We start from the raw sequence: 19,721 nt of genomic DNA, 5'->3' as shown, positions 1-19,721 counted from the left end.
ATTAAACCCAAGTTTGTAAGAAGAAGGCTTTTTTTCCTTTAATAAGACTAAGCCTAGCCAGGCGTGGTGGCACACGCCTTTTATCCCAGCACTCAGGAGGCAGAGGCAGGCGGATTTCTGAGTTCGAAGCCAGTCTGGTCTACAAAGTGAGTTCCAGGACAGCCAGGGCTACACAGAGAAACCCTGTCTCGAAAAACAAAACAAAAAAAAAAAAAAAAAAAAAAAAGACTAAGCCTGCCTTGTTATTAAGAAAAGACCTGTTCTGTTCTGTTCTGTTCCATGGTAAGGAGAAGCCTTTCTGCTCTCTCTGCAGCTTCTTTTTTTTTCCCCTTTCCCTCTATATTCTGCATTATAGCTCTTTTAACTTTTTAAGTTACCTATAATTTCTTGTTACCTGTTACTCTACTCTGCATTCTCATTCTACTCTTGCTCTCTCCTCCTGCTCTGACATCACAATAACGACCTTACTCTCGGTGTCCTTTCTCCCACTGCTATGTGTGCCTTTACTTCTAAGTGCTTCTTGAGTTCAGTTCTGTTTTTACTTCTCTTGTGTGCTGACTAAAACAAAACCCTATCCTCAGTTACTGTTCTAAAAAGCCCTCCTCAGCTCAGTTCTGACTCTTCTCTCTGTCCTCAGCACTTAGACCGCTCTCAGAATACAAGGTCACACGTTAAAAAGTTCATCACAAGTGTACACAAATTCAAATCATAAACTGAAATAGAATTTTACAATGGACAGAGTTCCAGCCCCAGACTCTACATGAAAAGCTGAGCATTCTGAAATCCATTGTCTACCACAACCCACCAATGACCGCTGAGTCAAAGTCCAGATTCAGGAAAACCAGGGAGCTCTGGGCTTTTCTGAAGCTTTTATTCCAAGATAGCTCAGGGTTCAAAGAAGGGGGAGGAAACAAATGATAAATGAACATTTCTCATCATTTTCAACAAATATGCTCAAGATAAAAAGATCTCCAGGCCAAAAGGGGGTTATTTGCATAATGTCTTTGAGTGCTACGCTGTAATAAACTTCCCCTAAGTTTCTTTCATATTAACTGATTAGTGCATCTCTCAACTCTGATCAAAAAAAAGTTTGGTTGGTTGGTTTCGGGGCTTTTTTGTTTTTGGGGGGTTTTTGTGTTTTTTTGTGGTTTTTTTTTTTTTGCAATAGATGGCAGCTAATACAAAGATCTACAACTAGTCATATGTAAAGAATAAGAGACTGTGCAGTGATCAACTCTAAATGGAACATCTATATCACATCCCTACATACACCTCCAAGATCATAGAAGGAAAGACAGAAAGACCTTAAGAGTGAGTAGTGGATGTCTGCAGCAAAATATACGTGCTGAACATGGCAGGGTCACTGTACACATGATCTCACAGCAGCTTGGGCTGTATACACAAGACCTGCAGAAGATCAAGTCAGCAAAAGTCCTTATGTAAGCAGGGGAGGGATTCATGAAGTTCCACCTCTTGCTGAGGAGCTGTTGGAACCTGATGGCTCTTGGAAGAGGAAGAGAAAGTTCTCTTCAGGGACACTTGAGAAGCTGTCTATTCTCCAGTAGATGGCCCTGCATATTTGCACACACAGTGGGGTTTTAAAAAAATAAAAAATAAAGGAAGGGAGGGAGGGAGGGAGGGAGGGAGGGAGGGAGGAAGGAAGGAAGGAAGGAAGGAAGGAAGGAAAGAAAGGCTGGAGAGTTGCCTCAAAGGTAAAGAACACTTGTTTCTCTATCAGCGAACTCAGGTTTAGTTCCCAGCACCCACATGGCTACTCACAACTGTCCATAATTCCAATTCCAGAGAAATTGACCTCTTCTGACCTCCTCAGGTACCAGACACACATGTGATACACATACATACACTCCTACAAAACACTCATATAAATAAAATTAAAATTAAATAAATCTAAAAATTAAAAGAGAGAGCACATGAAATTGGAGAGAATAGGAGGGGTGGGGAGAAACTGGAAGAGAGCAAAAGTGGGGCAGAATTGATCAAAACACATTATATACATCTCTGAAATTCTCAACAATAAAATAACTTTTAACTATAAAAAAAAACTGAGCATGATGGCACATGCTTATAATCGCAGCACTAGGGAAACAGAAAGATGCCTAGAGGCTGTGTCAAGCCAGGCTAGCCTCATCAGTGAACGCCTGCTCCCCCAAACCAAAATGAACACCACCTAAGGGATGGCATTCAGGAATGGAAGCACATATACACATGGGGGTGATGGGGGATAAACCGGAGAGAGCTGTACAGGCAATTACTCTGTGATATCACCGGCCTTTATATAGACTTCAGCCACATTCATTCTAAGAACGGTAATTCTAACTTTGTCTATTTTAGTATTAATTCTGTTAATACTTTAAATAAGAGCCATAGGTCATATTATCTATCTGCCCTAATAGTACCTCATAAAAAACTACACATTAAATTTTGTTAAATTTATATTTATTTTATATGCATGGGTGCTTTGCCTGCATGCATGTCTGTGCACCACATGAATGCCTGGTGTCCCAAAAGGTCGGAAGAGGGAGATGGATCCCCAAGAACTAGAATTAAGGATGGTTATAAGGCACTACGTGGGTGCTGTGAATTGAACTTGGGTCTTCTGGAAGAGAAGCTAGTGCTCTTAACCACAGAGCCATTGCTCCAGCACACATCAAAAAAATTTTGAGAACTACATAAGCATTTCAAGAAACAGCAGAGAGCTGAGACTATAACTCAGTGGTAGAAAAGCTGATTGGCATGCAAACGGTTCTAAATTCAAGCCCCTGTCTGTCTCTGTCCTATCTCTGTCAGTATGGAAGGAGGAAATGGTCTAACATTCCTTACTATTGTATTGCTCAATAGTCTAAGAACTATATTTATGGTGACAATTACTGTTATTAGCCAGTGAAAAGGCAATTTTTAATTTGTAAAATGAACAATTAATTACCTTTGTTTTAAAAAAATACTTGAAAATACATGTCTGAAACAGACACACAAATACACATGTGGTATTTGTCTGAGCTTGGCTATTTCTCTTATGAGAACAAAACAAAACAAAACAAAACAAAAAATTAAAGCTAACCAGTATTCCTGGGACATTTTCCAGCTTGGAATGTGGGGCTAATTTTACTTGGCACAGGCATATACAGCACTTCATGCAGCTGTTTAATGCATTTTTAATGCTCACTTTTACTGTGACCCTATATTAAATCATATTAACCAAACTAAGTTACAGTTCTTCAGACTGGAGCCAAAGGGCTGCTGGGTCAGCACCATGGACAGAGGAGAAGCAAAGGAAAGCAGGCTTGTAAACCCATTATCTGTGATGCGAAGGTCTACCAAAGCAGCAATGGGTAAAATGCTCTTCTTGGGTTCAAAGAGTAAGATGTCTGTGATCTACCCAGGAATTGAGGTCTATAATAATAATAATAATAATAATAACAACAACAACAACAACAACAACAACAATCACTCTCCAATGTCTCCAACTTACATGTATTGCCCTACATGAGGATCCACTTCTCTGTTGACAAATGTGTTCTTCTGCTCTTAAGACGAAAACGCTTGTGCTAAAGTAAACATTACCAACTCTGGGAGCCTTTGTTGCCCTTTGCAACTGTCCCTTCAAAAGAATCGTTGATGCACCTGCAGTGGGCATATTATGTTGGTGAAGTTGCTTCAAACCGGGGCCCCTGACTTTCTGAAACACATTCCGATGCTTTCACAGAACACATAAAACACTCAGGATCTGCTTCAAAATATTTCTGAATCAAAAGACTAGGTAGGGAATGGAGTAGACAGATAAGCCATGCGTTAACAGTTAAAGCTGGGAGACAGGAACATGAGCTAATTCTTTTGTAGATATTTGAAATTTTCCACTAAGATATAATTGTGTACTTCTGAAAGACCAAAACATCTAACAATCCCCACCCCTAGCAGATAATAAAAGTGAGTCCAAATGTCTTCAGCTCCAGGTAGAACTTTAAAGAAGACAGGCTGCAACTTCTCACAGCAAAGTTGAGATTTTTGTCTTACTCTGTCTAAGTGACAGAGAAGTACAGATATCTAAGAATAATGGTTTCCTTCTGAAGCAAGATCTTAAGAGAGCAATTTCTAGACCAGGAACAAATGGAAATTTGCCACGTACCTCCCTTGACAAACTCCTGTACCAAGCCCGAGACAAAAGGGAGGAGCACTTCCAAGCAGGCATGGTTACGGGTACCTATAACCCCAGAATTCCAGTAGTAGAGGCAGAAAGATTACAAGCCAAGGCCAGCTGGCTACAGAGCCAGATTATCTCAAAAATTATTTTACATCCTATTTCATATTTCATTAAGCTAACATCCTAGTGTGTAGAATGGATGTGTTTCCCAGTTATTCCAAAGTGTGATTATACCACTGCTAGCCAGCCTCCTTTAATTAGCCTGATCTGGTAAGTCTTGATCCATTTTCCCAGTCTAGCAGCAAGAGACTAGACTAATGGCTGCACCTACAAGGAGAAATAGAACCTACCATTCCCTAGTGAGTCTTAAGAAAATTACCACTCTCTGATGTCTCCAGCTTGCATTTATTGACCTGTGTGTGGATTCACTTCTCTGCTGACAAATGTGCTCTTCTGCTCTCAAGACACAAACACTGGTGCTCAAGTAAACATAATAGTTAACTAGCAACCTTTTTAAGACAGGGCCTCGTGTGCCCAGGTTGGCCTCAAAACTTGCTTTGTAGTGAAGAACAACCCTGAACTCTTGATCCTGCTGCCTCCACCACCTCCAAAGTTCTAGGATTACAAGCATGTGCCATCACACCCAGCTCCTTCTTATCTTATACTCTCCTTCACACAGTTCATGGTAAATCTCCCTAAGTCCAACAAGCCTTCAAGTTTGTGACCTTGAGCTGCTGAGATGTGCACCTGGCTTAATACCAACAAGAGGGCCATGTACATAAAAGACCCTATTCTCATCCCATGACTCCCCATCACCTTTAGCGCTTGCACCACCCTTACTGAGGTCTCAGCGCCCTAAACTCTAAAATAGAGACAACCTCATCCTCTCTATGGGATTCTTGTGAAGGCCAGTCTTTGCTCAATCCCCACTAGAGGTCTGTCTTTTGGATCTCATCCTTAGTACTACTTCTTCCAAGAAATTCACCCAGACCTCTTACCTAAACCAAATCTTGAATGTGTTTCTCTTCTTGGAAGGATTCACCCCAGGTATACAGAACTTTATTTGTAACTACTAATGATAGGAGATCTTGTTTTGCTTATCACCTACCACCATGTCTGGTAAGAAACCAGTACTCAATAATACTATCTTTAAATGCAATTAAAACAGGCTGTGTATTGGCTCCATCTCTCCCGTGGCAGATACTAACTAGATGCACCCGCGGATTATTCCGTTCTGACCTTCCTTCAGTTTATGCCGTGCCATTTATCCTTATGGTATTCTCTATGCCGCTTCGATGCTAGAACTAGCCAAATCATGGCAAAACCTTTGAGAAATAAGTCATTGGTCTGTTTTCTAATAAGCTACCTGCCTCTGAGAATAAGAGTTGTGCTGCCCACTAACGATGCCAAGAGCCTAAAACATTGTCACAAAGTAGGCACTTACAGGACAGACATTTATGAGCCAGCAGGCTCTGAGACATCTAGCTATGAAGTTTTGCAGCAGTAGGGGAATCTAGGCCCGGTCCTATTAGGTCCCAGATAGCCCGTTGGCTACTCAGACCTCAGAGCCTTGGGTAATTAAGAGATTCCCCAAAATGAAAATAAGCCTTCTCCTGACCATACATTTGAACAGAGCTAGCCACACATCCTTCCTCAGGAGTCCTGGCTCCAACCAAGGCTCCCAGACAGTAGCAATCCATGCACAGCCAGATGCTGACTGTAATCCCTCCGCCAGTTGTCACAAAGAAGTCCCTCCACCCGCAACCCCAACACACACGCGCGCACCCCTTCCACTAAAGAAATTACTCCAGCCTCCCGCAACGTCTGCCTGGCCTGAGGCAGGACGCTAGCTCGCGTCCTGCTTCACAATCTCTGGAGGAATAGGATCAGACCTCAGCGTGTCCCTCCGCCCAGAATTTCCCTTCACCCTCATTCCTAAAGTCCCTCGGCGGCAAGTCGCGGTGCTGCGCGCTCTCGCGAGATTCCTCCACGCATGCCTTCCCGCCCCCCTCCTTGCCCGCGAGGAAGCCTCGCACGGACCCCGGTCGCGAGCGGCGCATGCGTGGCCGCGGCTCCCAGCGCCCCCCGCGCTCTGCGCTGGCGGAGCTGACAGGGCAGCGCGCCAGCCGTTCGCCGCCCCCCGCGAGGCCTAGCCTCATCCCGCAGCTTCTTCCCCTCTGGCCGAGGTTCTCGGCATCCTCGTGCGGAGGAACCCCGAGCGCTGCAGGCGCCGCTGCGAGTCCGGACATTCCTGCGCTCGCGCCCCTGGTGGGCACCTGCAGCGGCCTGGACCTGGACCAGGACCCCAGGGCTGGCCGCGCCTCGCGGACACACCCCCTCCCGATCGGCGCCTCCGCCCAGCATCAGTCCCCTGGGTCCCCTTCCAGCCTAGCTTCTAACCTAAGGTCTTTCCGACCTTGCACCTTAAAGAACCTCATGGGAGGGGGCGCATCTTGATTGGATAAGAGGCCGGGTTTGCAGACTTTGGGGTGGGTGCACATTCACCCTTTCAAGAGCCTTGTACAAATTTGATTAATCAGCCTGGAGTTCCTTGTCCCAGCTAACTGCTGTCTTTTATGTCTCTACGGTCCCATATTTCCAAGGGCATTAAGTGGAGGGCACTCGGAAGCTTCTCTGGGCCCTGACTTGGAGCTAGACCTGTTGGCCCCATTGGATCATGGCTACTGTCATGAACCCTCAGATCGACGTGGAAGTTGAGGAGTGCCTCATAATGAAAGTGGAAAAGGACTCCGAGTGGGTATCGGAGCCCATTCTGGAAAGATCAGGCAGCACTGAATGTGAGTCCTTCCGTAAATGCTTCAGGCAGTTCTGTTATGAGGATGTGACAGGACCCCATGAAGCTTTCAGTAAACTCTGGGAACTCTGCTGTCGGTGGCTGAAGCCAGAAATGCGTTCCAAGGAACAGATCCTCGAGCAGCTGGTAATCGAACAGTTTCTCACCATTCTGCCTGAGAAGATTCAGACCTGGGCGCAGAAGCAATGTCCAGAAAGCGGAGAGGAGGCGGTGGCCCTAGTAGTGCATTTGGAGAAAGAGACCAGAAGACTTCGAAAGCAGGTGAGCGAGGATTTTAAAGGGATGTGGTGGGAAAGGCAGGTGGGCAGGGCTACATTTCTGGAAGAAGAGCTCATTATAGAAATAAATGGGACTTTTAAAAGATCCGGAAACCAAATTCCCCAAAAAGCAGATTTGAAATTCATACTAAATGGAGGAGAGAATTTTGGTTGAACTATGATCTTGCAAATTAAACTAAAAGTATGGTTTGTTTGTTCTAATCCTCAGTATAATGTTTCTACCAAAACGATAGAGACAGTATTAAATAGCTAATGCCTCACAGGGTTTGGTGGGAGAGGGAGATCTCATGGATCTCCAGAGCCCTCCCTAACCCTTACCATTCCAGCAGGTGTCCTGTGAAATACTCTCTGTGCCGTGCTCCTCCGCGCTCATCCAGTTTAACGGCCAGATCATCATTTTTCTATGTCCCTGCTTGCCGGTCTGTAGTTATTCTCAGCGCCCTCTTGTTAACCGTGTGAAGTCCTCAGTGTCTGACAGGTTTACAGTCTCACCTTGCACAGGGTGTGCTCAGGAGTTGATTTTGTGATTCTTCACTTCACTAGTGTTCTGATTAGTTCTCTGTGCACCTGATATATAAGAGGACTTTGTAGTAATGACCCCTCAAAAAAATACACAAATAAAGAGCGCTCTCCTTTTCCCATATTCCCAAATGACTGTGAGCCCGCTTCCGTCCGTGGAGATCCTCTCCCCCCTCAGTTCTCCTGCCCTTTAACGTCTCTGTTGGGACTGCAATTCCTTTCCTCCGATTTTCTTTGTTGATGTTGACTTTGTTTTGCAGGTCAGTAGCCCTCTGCCTTCAGAGAAGCAAGCCCCACCTAGAACTGTGTGGGAAGTAGCTGACTTTGAGCCAGAGCAACTGGAGACCCAGCACAGGGTTGTTTCTCTGGAGGAAGCTGGAAGCCTCCACTCAGGACACCAAGAACAGCTGAACCAAAAAAGGGAACATAGGCCATTACCTAAGAATGGTAAGGACTCAGAGTACACCAGGTCAGAGACCGTGTAGTTTATACTGTATCCCTAACACTATGGCTCACTCAGTAGAGGTCCCTTCAATATCCATTTGACAAGTAAATTGAATATTTGAAGTAAATTTTTCATCTATTTCAAGAATCAGAATTATTTACTACCAAAATAAAATGGGATCATAAAGATGGAAATTATGCAAACTTAGATTGTCCAGGGAAACCTTGAATCTTATTGTTATTTTAAAATGCCCATTCAATGTTCAGTTTGTGTCTTTAGTTATGCTATATGTATGTGTGCTCTTGAAAAACTATTAAGAAATGGAAACGGGGCATTTTTATTCCAAAACTTGACTCATAAGAACAGGCATCCCAGCATGATGTATGAGAGGGATAAAAGGTGAGACTCCCAAACAAGGGACAGTGTGCTGTTGTGAATAGGTGTGGTGCCCACAGACTCATGTGTTTGAATGCTTGGCCCATAGGGAGTGGCACTGTTAGGAGGTGTGGTCTTGCTGGAGGAAGTGTGCCACTGTGGGGGGCAGGCTTTGAGGTTTCCTATGCTTAAGCTACTCTCAGTGTGGCACACAGTCTCCTCACTGCCCGCAGATCAGATATAGAACTCTCTTCTCCAGCATCATGTCTGCCTGCACGCTGCCATTCTTGGTTCCATGATGATAATGGACCAAACCTCTGAAACTCTACGCCAGCCCCAATTAAATGTTTTCTTTTATAAGACTTTCCCTGCTCATGGTGTCTCTTCACAGCAGTAAAATACTAAGACAACCAGCATTCAGATCTGCCCATATGAATACAGAAAGTCAAATATGGGGGAAAGAGATGTTCTGTCCTTCCCAGTCCAGGTTCCTGTCCATCTCCTGAAGTGTGGCTTCATCCCAGGCCAGAAGCGAGTTGAGGGAGGATCCTATCTGAAGGCTTCATTCACATCGTGTCTTCCCCAAGACTATGATCTTGGGCAAGAAGCATGAAAACAAGGATTAATACCTAGAGGTTAAGATCTTAGGCTGGAAGAGGCAAACAGACCTGAGTTCACAACCCAGCTCCCCCATTTTTACTTTCTCCGAAACTGTCAAAATTATTCTTAAACTTCAACTCTGACTCAAAAAATTGGAAATATTCGCAATGGCTCTACTGCCATTGCTGAATCCAACCCTAAATAAAAGAATGTGTTGCAAATATTAGTGGATTCTGAATTAGCCAGGGCGTTCCTGAGCATCCTAGCTCCCTGTATTGTATGGGTTAGATAGTTCTAAATGACTTTAGCTGATAAACTCAATGTGGCAGCAGATGGGTATTTATAATGTCTTATCCTCATTGGCATCTGTGATGATAAAAAGGTTTTTTAGCTTGTTGAAGACTGAGGAATGGAGATCCGAAATCTGAGGGCTAGATTTCCCAGAAAGATGACTAGCTCTAAAGGAATGTGATTCCAGCCATATGCTTTTCAGAGACTATGTTGTTTCCAAGAAAATTATTTGGGAGCTGGTAAGATGGCTCAGCAGGTAAAAATGCTTCCTGCCAAGACTAATGACCTGAGTTCAGTCCCGAGGACCCACGTGGTGGAAAGAGAGGACCAACTCCTGGGAGCTGTCCTCCAGCATCCATACACAAGTAATGGCGCGCGCGCACTCGAGCACTGGAGCACATACACATATTCAAAATACTCAGATAAAATGTAATTTCTAGCCGGGCATGGTGGCGCATGCCTTTAATCCCAGCATTCGGGAGGCAGAGGCAGGCGGATTTCTGAGTTCGAGGCCAGCCTGGTCTACAAAGTGAGTTTCAGGACAGCCGGGGCTATACAGAGAAACCTGTCTCGGAAAAAAAAAAAGTAATTTTTAGAAATAAGCTGGGTTTTGTTTGTTTGTTTGTTTGTTTGTTTGTTGTTTTTAATCTCTATAGAAAGTAGGTAGCTCAAGATTCTGAGGTCTGCTCACAAGTAAGGTACACTTGTCAGCTTCCCTGGTGAACTCTGAGCAGGAGATAGACCACCGGGACTGCTGTATAAAACGTTCACTTTTCTCCTACCCTGAGGGGGCTTTTTTAAATGTTTGCTGTGCCCATGGCTGTACTGTTTGCTGTGTTGGCAGGACTTAAGTAAGTTCTTGGTTCTGAAACTGTCAACTTCTGTGAGGGATGACAAACTGATAACCTGTACACCAAATGGGACTTGTTATAGTTTACCTACAAAGAATTGTTGTTTGGGATTTGGAGGATTTGCTCTTTGTACTTAAGATTTTCAATTTGAGATTTTACAGAAGTCCCAGGTTTCTGGTGTCTTACTTAGGGTTTCTATTGCTGTGATAAACACCATGGCCAAAAGCGACGCAGAAAGGAAAGAGTTGATTTCACTTCCACTTCCACATCAAAGGAAGTCAGGACTGAAATGTTGAGACGGGAGCTGATACGGAGACCGTGAGGGGACTCTGCTTACCAACTAGTCCTTCATGACTTGCTCAGCCTACTTTATCCCATCTCTGCCTACCTACCCAGGAGCAACACTGTCCACAACTGGCTGGGCCCTCTCAGATCAGTCATCAATCAAGAAAATACCTCACAGGCTTGTCTACAGGCTTGTAGTCTGGTGGAGATGTAGGGGTGCATTTTCTCAATAGAGGCTCCCTCTTCCCAGGTGACTAGCTTATGCCAAGTTTACATAAAAACTAGCCAGCCCATCTGGCTTCTCTTGGAAAAGTCAGAAATGATGAGTCTCCAAGTACCACAGTCTCACACTGAAACATCATCATAGACTGTGCCCTTCAGTTCCCAGTCCCAACCCTCTCCTTATGCACTTTACCTGCTTGTTCCTGAACCATTTGACTCGTGAGCCCAGCGTTAGGATAAGGTAGACTTGCTCTGAACTCACTGAAAAGCATTTCTATGTGTCGGTTTTAATATCTTTTTATTTCTTAAAAGGAGAAACAGCTGCCGGGTGTGGTGGCACACACCTTTAATCCCAGCACTCAGGAGGTAGTGACAGTTGACTCCCTGAGTTCCAGGTCAGCCTGGCCTTCAGAATGAGTTCAGGACAGCCAGGGCTACACAGATCCTGACCCCATGTGTTCTCGTGTTCGTTCTCTCTCTCTCTCTCTCTCTCTCTCTCTCTCTCTCTCTCTCACACACACACACACACACACACACACACACACACACACACACACTTCAGAATACTATACACAATAATTGTTTCTTCTCTTTTTCTAGCTCACTCTTCTGTCTGGGTTCCTGTCCCTAGTGATGAGTGGAATGCTCTCGATGAGGAAGTGACAACCCAGGTAATGTACTCCCAGGTGAAGTGTAATTGTCCTCCCTGCCTTCCTTCTAGGGAGTTCAGTCAGGTATTTCCTGTGCTAGCCTACATTGTTTATACTTCTTCCAAGAGACTTTTCCTTCATTTCTTTTGTAGAAGAGGTTGGACTCAGTCGTCTCAGTAACGGAGCACCTTGCTGGATCAGCTCTTTCACTGTCTCATCCTAATTCTTTACTGTATCTTCCTCTTGACTTGATACATGATACACACGTGTTTGCTTAACTCAGTTCTTCTTTAGGGCTCTTCTCTGATTCATCCATGGCTGATCACCCTTCAGAGACCCCTGCAGGTGTCTTGGTAGTCACTGGTGTTAGTGTTGTTACAGGAACCAATAAGAGATGTCCACACAGAGAGAAGCTTTTCCTACAAAAAAAGTGTACAGCAAGTTCCGGCGCACAGAGGTCTCTACCACGAAATCAGGAAGGAAAGTGCAGGGAGCATGGTTTCCCTGGGTAAGCATTATTTCCTTTAAAATAATAGACCAGCAGATTTCATATATGTTAATTCTTACTGGTGATTAATAGTTGTAAATGTTATTGCTTAAAGCAGCAATTCTCAACCTGTGGGTTGAAGCCCCTTTGGCAAACCTGTTAATCTCCAAAAATATTCTCATTACAATTCACAAGCACAGTTGTGGAGTAGCGACAAAAAGAACTTTTTGGTTGGGGGTCATCAGAACATGAGAAACTGTATTAAATAAAGGGTTGCTGGATTAGGAAGGTTGAGAAGCCCTGGCTTAACAGATTCCCACGGATCACCCAGTGGAGCTACATATCTGTTCCCTTTCCTTTTTCATGTGCTCTTTCTAGTAAGAATATCAGAACAGTAATTGGAGCACCGAACAGGAGTTAGATATGAGTACCATATTTATACTACAGGAAATGCAAACTCACATCCATCAGCTGAATGCCTGTGAAGTCACCAGGTCTTTGTACAGCTTGTTTCTATTTAATCATAATGACCTCAACACCTAGCATAGAGCTGCCTAACAGGTTTGTTGGATGGGTAGAAATCTTAATAAATAAAAAGTAATTTAAATTCAATAACCTTGGTAGCACATTGTGAATTATTTAAATAGACAAGTGCACAGGCACACGTGACCACTGGAGTGTCACTCTATAAGCCGATTATCAGAGGCTGTCTCCGTCTGCTTTAACAGGAGCGATAAGTGTGATCCATTCCCGTGGGAGCTTTTATTCAGAAGTCAGACTGGTGTAATATTATAGGCCGAGGCTGGGGAAGCAGCTCAGTCAGTAACTCACTTGCAAGCATGGAGACACGGGCTTGCCATTTAAAGCCCACAGTTTTAAAAGCCAGGCGTGGTGGCATGTTGTAAACCCAAGATGGGGAGGCAGAGGCCGGCAGATCCCAGGAGCTCACTGCCCAGTGTAGCCTACCCAACAGTGAAACACTTGATCCCCCAACATACAAAAAGGTGGATAAGCTGGAGAGATTGCTCAGTTCGTAAAGTGCTTACATGAGAACCTGAATTCAATCCTCAGAACCCATTTCAGAGACAGAGACAGAAAACTTGATATAGTGCTATGTTCTTAAAATCCTGGTCCTGGGAGCAGAGCAGAGACAGGTGGGATCGATCCCTAGGGCTCACTGGCAAGCCAGCCCAGCCTACTGGATGACTTACAAGTCAGTGAGAGAACTTCTGTAAAAATACAAAACAAAATGTGCCTGCACATTTAGGCACACAAGTGCAACTCTACACACATACACAAAGTTGGACTGTGGCTGAAGAACACCTGTGGTTACCCTCTGATTCACACATACATACAAGTTATTCACACATACATACAAGTTATTCACACATACATGCAAGTTATTCACACATACATACAAGTTATTCACACATACATACAAGTTATTCACACATACATGCAAGTTATTCACACATACATACAAGTTATTCACACATACATACAAGTTATTCGCACATACATGCAAGTTATTCACACATACATACAAGTTATTCACACATACATACAAGTTATTCACACATACATACAAGTTATTGACACATACATACAAGTTATTCACACACACATACAAGCTATATGTATGTATGCACTGATACCAGTTTATAACCAATGGATATAAAACAAGTATTACAAATACCATAATACTGTATGTATGTCTGGTGAGTAATTTCTGGCCAAACTTTTTCAGTTTGGGCTAGGCAATGGTGGTGTGCATCTTTATTGCCTGCACTTGGGAGGCAAAGGCAGGCAGATCTCTGAGTTCAAGGCCAGCCTGATTGACAAGAGAGAGTTCCAGAGCAGCCAGGGCTAACTACACAAAAAAACCTTGTCTCAAAAAAACATTGAGTTTGGGACTGGCAAGAGCGCTCATTGATAATAACACTGGCTTCTCTTCCAGAAGATTTGAGTTTGTTTCCTAGCACCCACATGGTGGTGCACAACCTCATGTAACTCCAATTCCAGGAGATCCCAGCACCCTCTTCCAGCCTCCAAAGGCACTGTACATACATTGTATACATACTCTTTAAACCAAACTGACTCACATTGTTTATTTGATATGCCTTCATCAAAGTTTTTGTTTGAACATCTGTTTCTTCTGCCAAATCTTTTCAGACTTACTGTTTATATTATAAATAAAATTTTATGTAATTAAAATGTGCAATTTTATTATTTTATATACATTTCATAATAATGACCACAATTAACACACCCATCACTCAATATCATTAACAGGAAAAACACTTAAAATCTACTCTCAGCCAGCAAGAGGTCTGAAGTACACTATTCTAAGGTACAGACGTCACTAGATTCCCAGAATGTATCCTGCTTAATGCTGAAATACATTCTTTATATATGTCCATATTGCCTACTTCAGACCCTTTGGAAACCAATGTTCTGTTCCTCTGTACACTGAGGGTTTTTTAAAAAAGATTCTACATAAAGCTGAGGTGGCATGACGTTTGTCTTTCACCATCCGGCTTGTTTCACTTGATATAATGCTACCCAGGTCCTAAGTCTTTAAAACATTAGGATTGCCTCTTTGTATAATTTTTATGTTCCATTTTATAAATTTTTCCATATTTTCACATATCCTGTATTTTCATTTTTTTTAATTTTATGTGCATGAGTATTTTGCCTAAATGTATGTCTGTGCACACATGTGTGCCTGATGCTCAGGGAGGCCACAAGAGAGCATCAGATCCCCTGGAACTGTAATTATAAGCAGTTGTGAGCCACCATGTAGGTTATAGAATCAAACCCAGGTCCTCTGGAAGAGCAGTTAGTACTGTTTACCACTGAGCCACTTTTAAATATTCTTTAGTCATCCATTGATAAATATTTGGACATTTTTTCTATACCTTAGATACTGTAAATGATGTTCCAGTAAATGTCAGAGAGCTAGTGCCTCCACAGTGATTTGGTTTTCTTTACAAATATATCTAGAAGTGGGAGAGCTGGAACGCGTGGTAGTTGTGGTTTTTAATGTTTTCAAGTCACCTCCCTACTGTTTTCACAATGGGTAGATGCGTTCCCATTCAGCAGTGCATGGGGTTCACACTCTCTACCTCCTCACCAGTGCCTCTTATCTCTGATGCTAACCACTATAACAGATGTGCGCTAATTCGTGGTTTTGATTTGTTTTCCCTGTTAATGGTGTTGAGCCTGTTGGCCATTTGCACATCAGATTCTTTGCCCATTTTTATCAGATTTTTTTAGAATAATTGTATGATCCCTTGTACATTTTTAATTTTAGCTTCTTAAAATATATATGGTTTTAAGTATTTTTGCCTGGACTCTAGGCTATTACTTTGCTTTGATTATTTTCCTTGTTGTGCTTAAGCTTTTATTGCCTCTACTTTGGTTGTTATATCAAAGGAAATAACCATTTCCAAGACTAGTGTCAATTCCCCTTTCCCTGCACTTTCTTCTAGGGACTTTATGGTTTCAGGACCCACATTTAGGTCTCACATATATGCATGCATGGGGGTGGTGCAGATGGAAGCCGGCAGTCAGTGTCTGGTCTTCCTCAATTCTCTTCCATCACATTTTCTGAGACATTATCTCTCACTGAACCTGGAGATCCTTTTGCTGCAATTACAAGCACTTGTCACCATGCCTGCCTTTCATGGATGTTGGGGATCAAACTCAAGTCCTTGTGCTTATATGGCAAGCACTTTGCCAACTGAGCATCCTCCCCAGCCCCATATGTCGGTATTTAAATTACTTCAAGCTAATCTTTGTGAGTGGTATAAGCTGATAGTCAGTTTCACTCTTCTGCACATAGAGACTCACTTTTCCCAGCGCTGTTCATTGAATATACTCTCCTCTTCCCTTGTCAAAGATTAGTTGACCATATATGAATGGTTTTATTTCAGATTACTATGTCTATATTATGTCTATTCTATTTTCTTTGTTCTATGCCAATACCATTCTGTGTGATTAATACAACTTAATAAAAATTCTTTACTTTTTTAATAGCTCCAGAGGGTGGGTGTGTGTGTGTGTGTGTGTGTGTGTGTGTGTGTGTGTGTGTGTGTGTGTGTACACTGAGACAAGGAAGGATTTGGGGCATGTAAATAGAAGTAAATGAAATAAATACTGAGTTAGCTGTGGTGGCTCAGGACTTGCATCCTAACACTTGGAAACTGAAGCAGACAGATTGTTAGAAGTTTGAAGCCATCATAGTGAGTTCCAGGCTAGCCAGGGCTACAGTATGATACAGTATCATCCAAAACAAAGGGTCAAAAGTAATGAAACATTTCTTGCGCTTGAGGGCACTTCTGAAAGAACTGGATAGATGGAAACAGTACATATATGGGAGAAGATGATGCCATTTCTAGATTTCTGTGCCAAAGAAGTCATTTAAATGACTACAGTGTGCATGGTCCTGGCTGAGGAAGGCTTTGGTGTAAACAAATAATCCAGGAGAACATGTTTAAACAGGAGGCTAGGGTGTGTCGCAATGACATTGTACCCACTGTGAAATATATTTCTCTTACTGTAGGAGACTCTGTGTCTGCACCTAACAAAATAGCCCAGTTGGAACAAAAAAAGGAACCATGGAGCGTAGGTCTTCATTCCTCAAACAAGAGGAATAGTGTCCTGCAAAGCAACTACATCAAAGAGAAGTCGGTCCATGCTGTTCAGATCCCAGCTAGGAATGCAGGGAAAGTGTGGCGAGAGCAGCAACAGTGGGGTTTGGAAGATGAAAAGATTGCAGGTGTGCACTGGAGCTATGAAGAAACCAAGACTTTTCTTGCAATTCTCAAGGAATCTCGCTTTTATGAAACACTCCAGGCTTGTCCCCGAAATAGCCAGGTATATGGTGCTGTGGCTGAATGGTTGCGAGAATGTGGCTTCCTCCGAACACCAGAGCAGTGCCGGACCAAGTTCAAAAGTCTTCAGAAGAGTTATCGAAAAGTGAGAAATGGCCACATGCTAGAACCCTGTGCCTTCTTTGAGGACATGGATGCCTTGTTAAACCCTGCAGCCCACACTTCATCTACTGAGAGGCCAAAGGTTGTGATCTCTCTCCCACTAAAGAGAACTGCTATTAGTGCTAAAGAGCAGGTCAGTTTGGTGGAGGAGGAGGAAGGTGCTGAAGACTCCGATGGTGATGAAGTGGGCATTGAGTTTATACGCAAGTCTGAAATCCGTGCTGCCCCTGTCTTATTTCAAAACCTAAGTGGTAAGAATTGTATTGTTCTCCCAACCCCACCCACAGGCTTGGTATGAAGATAGAAGTGTACTCTTGGGGGGAAAGCATTACATTAGACTAATCCTGGAAAGGGCTCTCATACTCCAGGCTGCTTTCAAAATGATGCCCCAAAAACTGAAAGGGCACTAGGGCGATTGCTGCTGTCCCCAGTGTAGCCTGAGTACAACTCTCAGGAGCCTTCAGGCTCTTTTTCAGGTTAGAGTGAAGCATGGTTTTTAAACATTTGGGAGTCGGGGTAGAGAGATGACTCAGTTGTTAAGAGCCCTGGCTGCTCTTACAGAAGATCCAAGCTCAGTTCCCAGCATCAACATGGGAGTTCATAACCATCTGTCACTCCAGTTCCAGTGATTCCAACACCTTCTGGCCTCTGGGTACCAGGCACACATACTATACATACATAGCTGCAGGCTTTCATATACACATATATAATAAATCATATTCATTATAGTCCTTCATATAGAAGGGAAGTAAGTGGAGCATAAGAGTTCCAAGTGTCGACTATTATTTAAGGATTACTAGAATCTGTTATATTATAATAAGTGAAGGAGGCATTATTAGTCCATACAGTATAGCCAATAACAAACAGTAGAAAGGAGTAGAGAAAATGAAACTTTTTTCTGCCCAATTTAAAATACAAGAAAGGAGAGTAAACAGAACAAAGAACAGTCACTTAAAAACAAAAGTAAGAGCCATGCCTGGTGGCATACAACCGTAAAGCCAAAAATTGGGAAGTAGAAACATCAAGAGTTTGAAGGTAACATGGACTAATAGCAGAACCCCTTCTCTAAATACACAAATACAGAAACTAGATGTCTTAGTTAACTTTTCTATTACACTGAAGAGATACCATGACCAAGACAACTTACAGAAAGTGTGTTGGGGTTCACAGTTCCAAAGGGTTAGAATCTATGGCCAACATGGCAGTGGATAAGCAGGCATGAAGCTGGAGCAGTAGCTGAGAGCTTATATCCTTATCAGCAAGTAGAAGGCAAAAGGAGGGAGGAAGGGAAGACAGGGGAGAGAGGGAAGATGGAGGGGGGAGGGGAATTGTGGGCTTCTGAAACCTCAGAACCTTCCCCAGTGAAATACCTTCTCCAACAAAGCCACACCCTTCCCAAACAGTTCCACCAACCAAGGACCAAGTACTTAAATATGAGAGCCTATGGGGGCCATTTTCATTCAATCCACTACACCCTACTCCTTGGCCCCCCACAGGCTTGTTGTAAAATAATAAAATTCATTTAGTCCAACTTTAAAAGTCACCATAATCTTTCAGTCTCAAGAGTGTTTAAAAGTTCATAGTCTCTTCTGAGAGTCAATGCAGTTTCTTAGTTGTAACTACCTGTAAAATAAAAAAAGAAAAAAGAAAATTACATACTTCCAACATAAAATAACACATCTTTAAAGGAGTAAATGGGGCATAGTGAGGAAATACTGGACCAAAAGAAGACCAAAACCCAGCAGGGCAAACTCCAAATCCTGTAGTTCTGTGTCTGATCTCAGAAGCCTTTGATGGCTCGTCTCTTCCAGCATTGCTAACTGTTACACACTTCTCTCAAGCTGATTTCACTTCCTACATGCAGCTCTCCTTGGCAAACATCCCAAGGCTTGGGTGCCTCCAACATCCTAGCGTCTCCAACACATTCTGGGCTTCACTTTCACAGCCTCACATTGGCCTTTCTGGACAATACAAGAACTACCCTGCCGCATGCCTGTCCCCAGTGGCTTTGCTTAACTGGCGAGGAAGTTCCCACAACCCCTTTACTCCTATATTCTTTATGACGAAAGCCAGAATCCTGTTGCTGAAGTTGCCAAGTACTGCAAGCTTGGAGTGAGTGAAGTCTGGCCCTCTCCTAGATTCGCATTTACATAAGCTCCGATTTGTCGCTTTCGTTTGTTTTAGAAACAGAAGACTCCTCGGCATTTCCTTTTTATAAGTTGGAAACTTAGCTGAATGGGATGCTATCCTGAGGACACGACTCATTTCATTTCACATCAGACACCGGTCTTTAAAGTTCTCATCTCTTTGAACACAAGATTTTTCTTCAGCATTCAATTTCCTGGTACTTTTTTTTCTCCTCAAATAGTACAACTTATATTTCTTTCTGCCTGCTTGTCCTTTTTCATCATAGTCCCACGTTAAAAGTAATCACTAATAAGCACATGATACATTCAGCATTAGTCTGTCCTGAAATCTCCTCTGCTAGCAAATAGTCCAAAACTTGAAGTTAGCCTCAGGCAGATTCTTAGGACAAGGTCAAAAAGCAGACACATTCCTTACCAAAATATCACCAGAATGCTTTCTACCCAACGGTCTCTAGCTAATAATTGTTCCCCTGGGAAACCTCTTAAGCTAAGCCTCCACAGTATGCATAGCTCTCACCACTGTTGTTCTCCATGTTCCTCCTCAATTGCCCATTAAGCCGCACTGAGAGCATTCAATCACTTCCCTATCCGAAGAGTTCC

General features: G+C 43.1%; 1 protein-coding gene across 3 annotated transcripts in view; it reads left to right on the top strand.

Moving 5' to 3' along the window:
* The first annotated feature begins 1,726 nt into the window (after window positions 1-1,726).
* The window catches only part of Zkscan2 (zinc finger with KRAB and SCAN domains 2), a 29,694-nt gene continuing 11,699 nt past the window's right edge, over window positions 1,727-19,721 (top strand). The window contains exons 1-6 of one of the 3 annotated variants that reach the window (XR_378227.4): window positions 1,727-7,235; window positions 8,032-8,218; window positions 11,441-11,511; window positions 11,872-11,998; window positions 16,542-17,225; window positions 19,159-19,318. Coding sequence is in view for 2 of the 3 variants with exons in the window: in NM_001081329.2 (NP_001074798.1) it covers window positions 6,837-7,235; window positions 8,032-8,218; window positions 11,441-11,511; window positions 11,872-11,998; window positions 16,542-17,225 (1,468 nt within the window). In the remaining variant the exon portion in view is untranslated. Of the gene's footprint in view, window positions 7,236-8,031; window positions 8,219-11,440; window positions 11,999-16,541; window positions 17,226-19,158; window positions 19,319-19,721 lie in introns of those variants that run through there. The other 2 variants (NM_001081329.2, XM_006507551.3) reach the window with 2 other exon arrangements.

The sequence above is a fragment of the Mus musculus genome, chromosome 7, assembly GCF_000001635.26.
Source record: "Mus musculus strain C57BL/6J chromosome 7, GRCm38.p6 C57BL/6J".
NCBI lineage: Eukaryota > Metazoa > Chordata > Mammalia > Rodentia > Muridae > Mus > Mus musculus.
The sequence above is the reverse complement of the archived record's forward strand: the minus strand, read 5'-3'. Positions and strand labels throughout refer to the sequence as shown.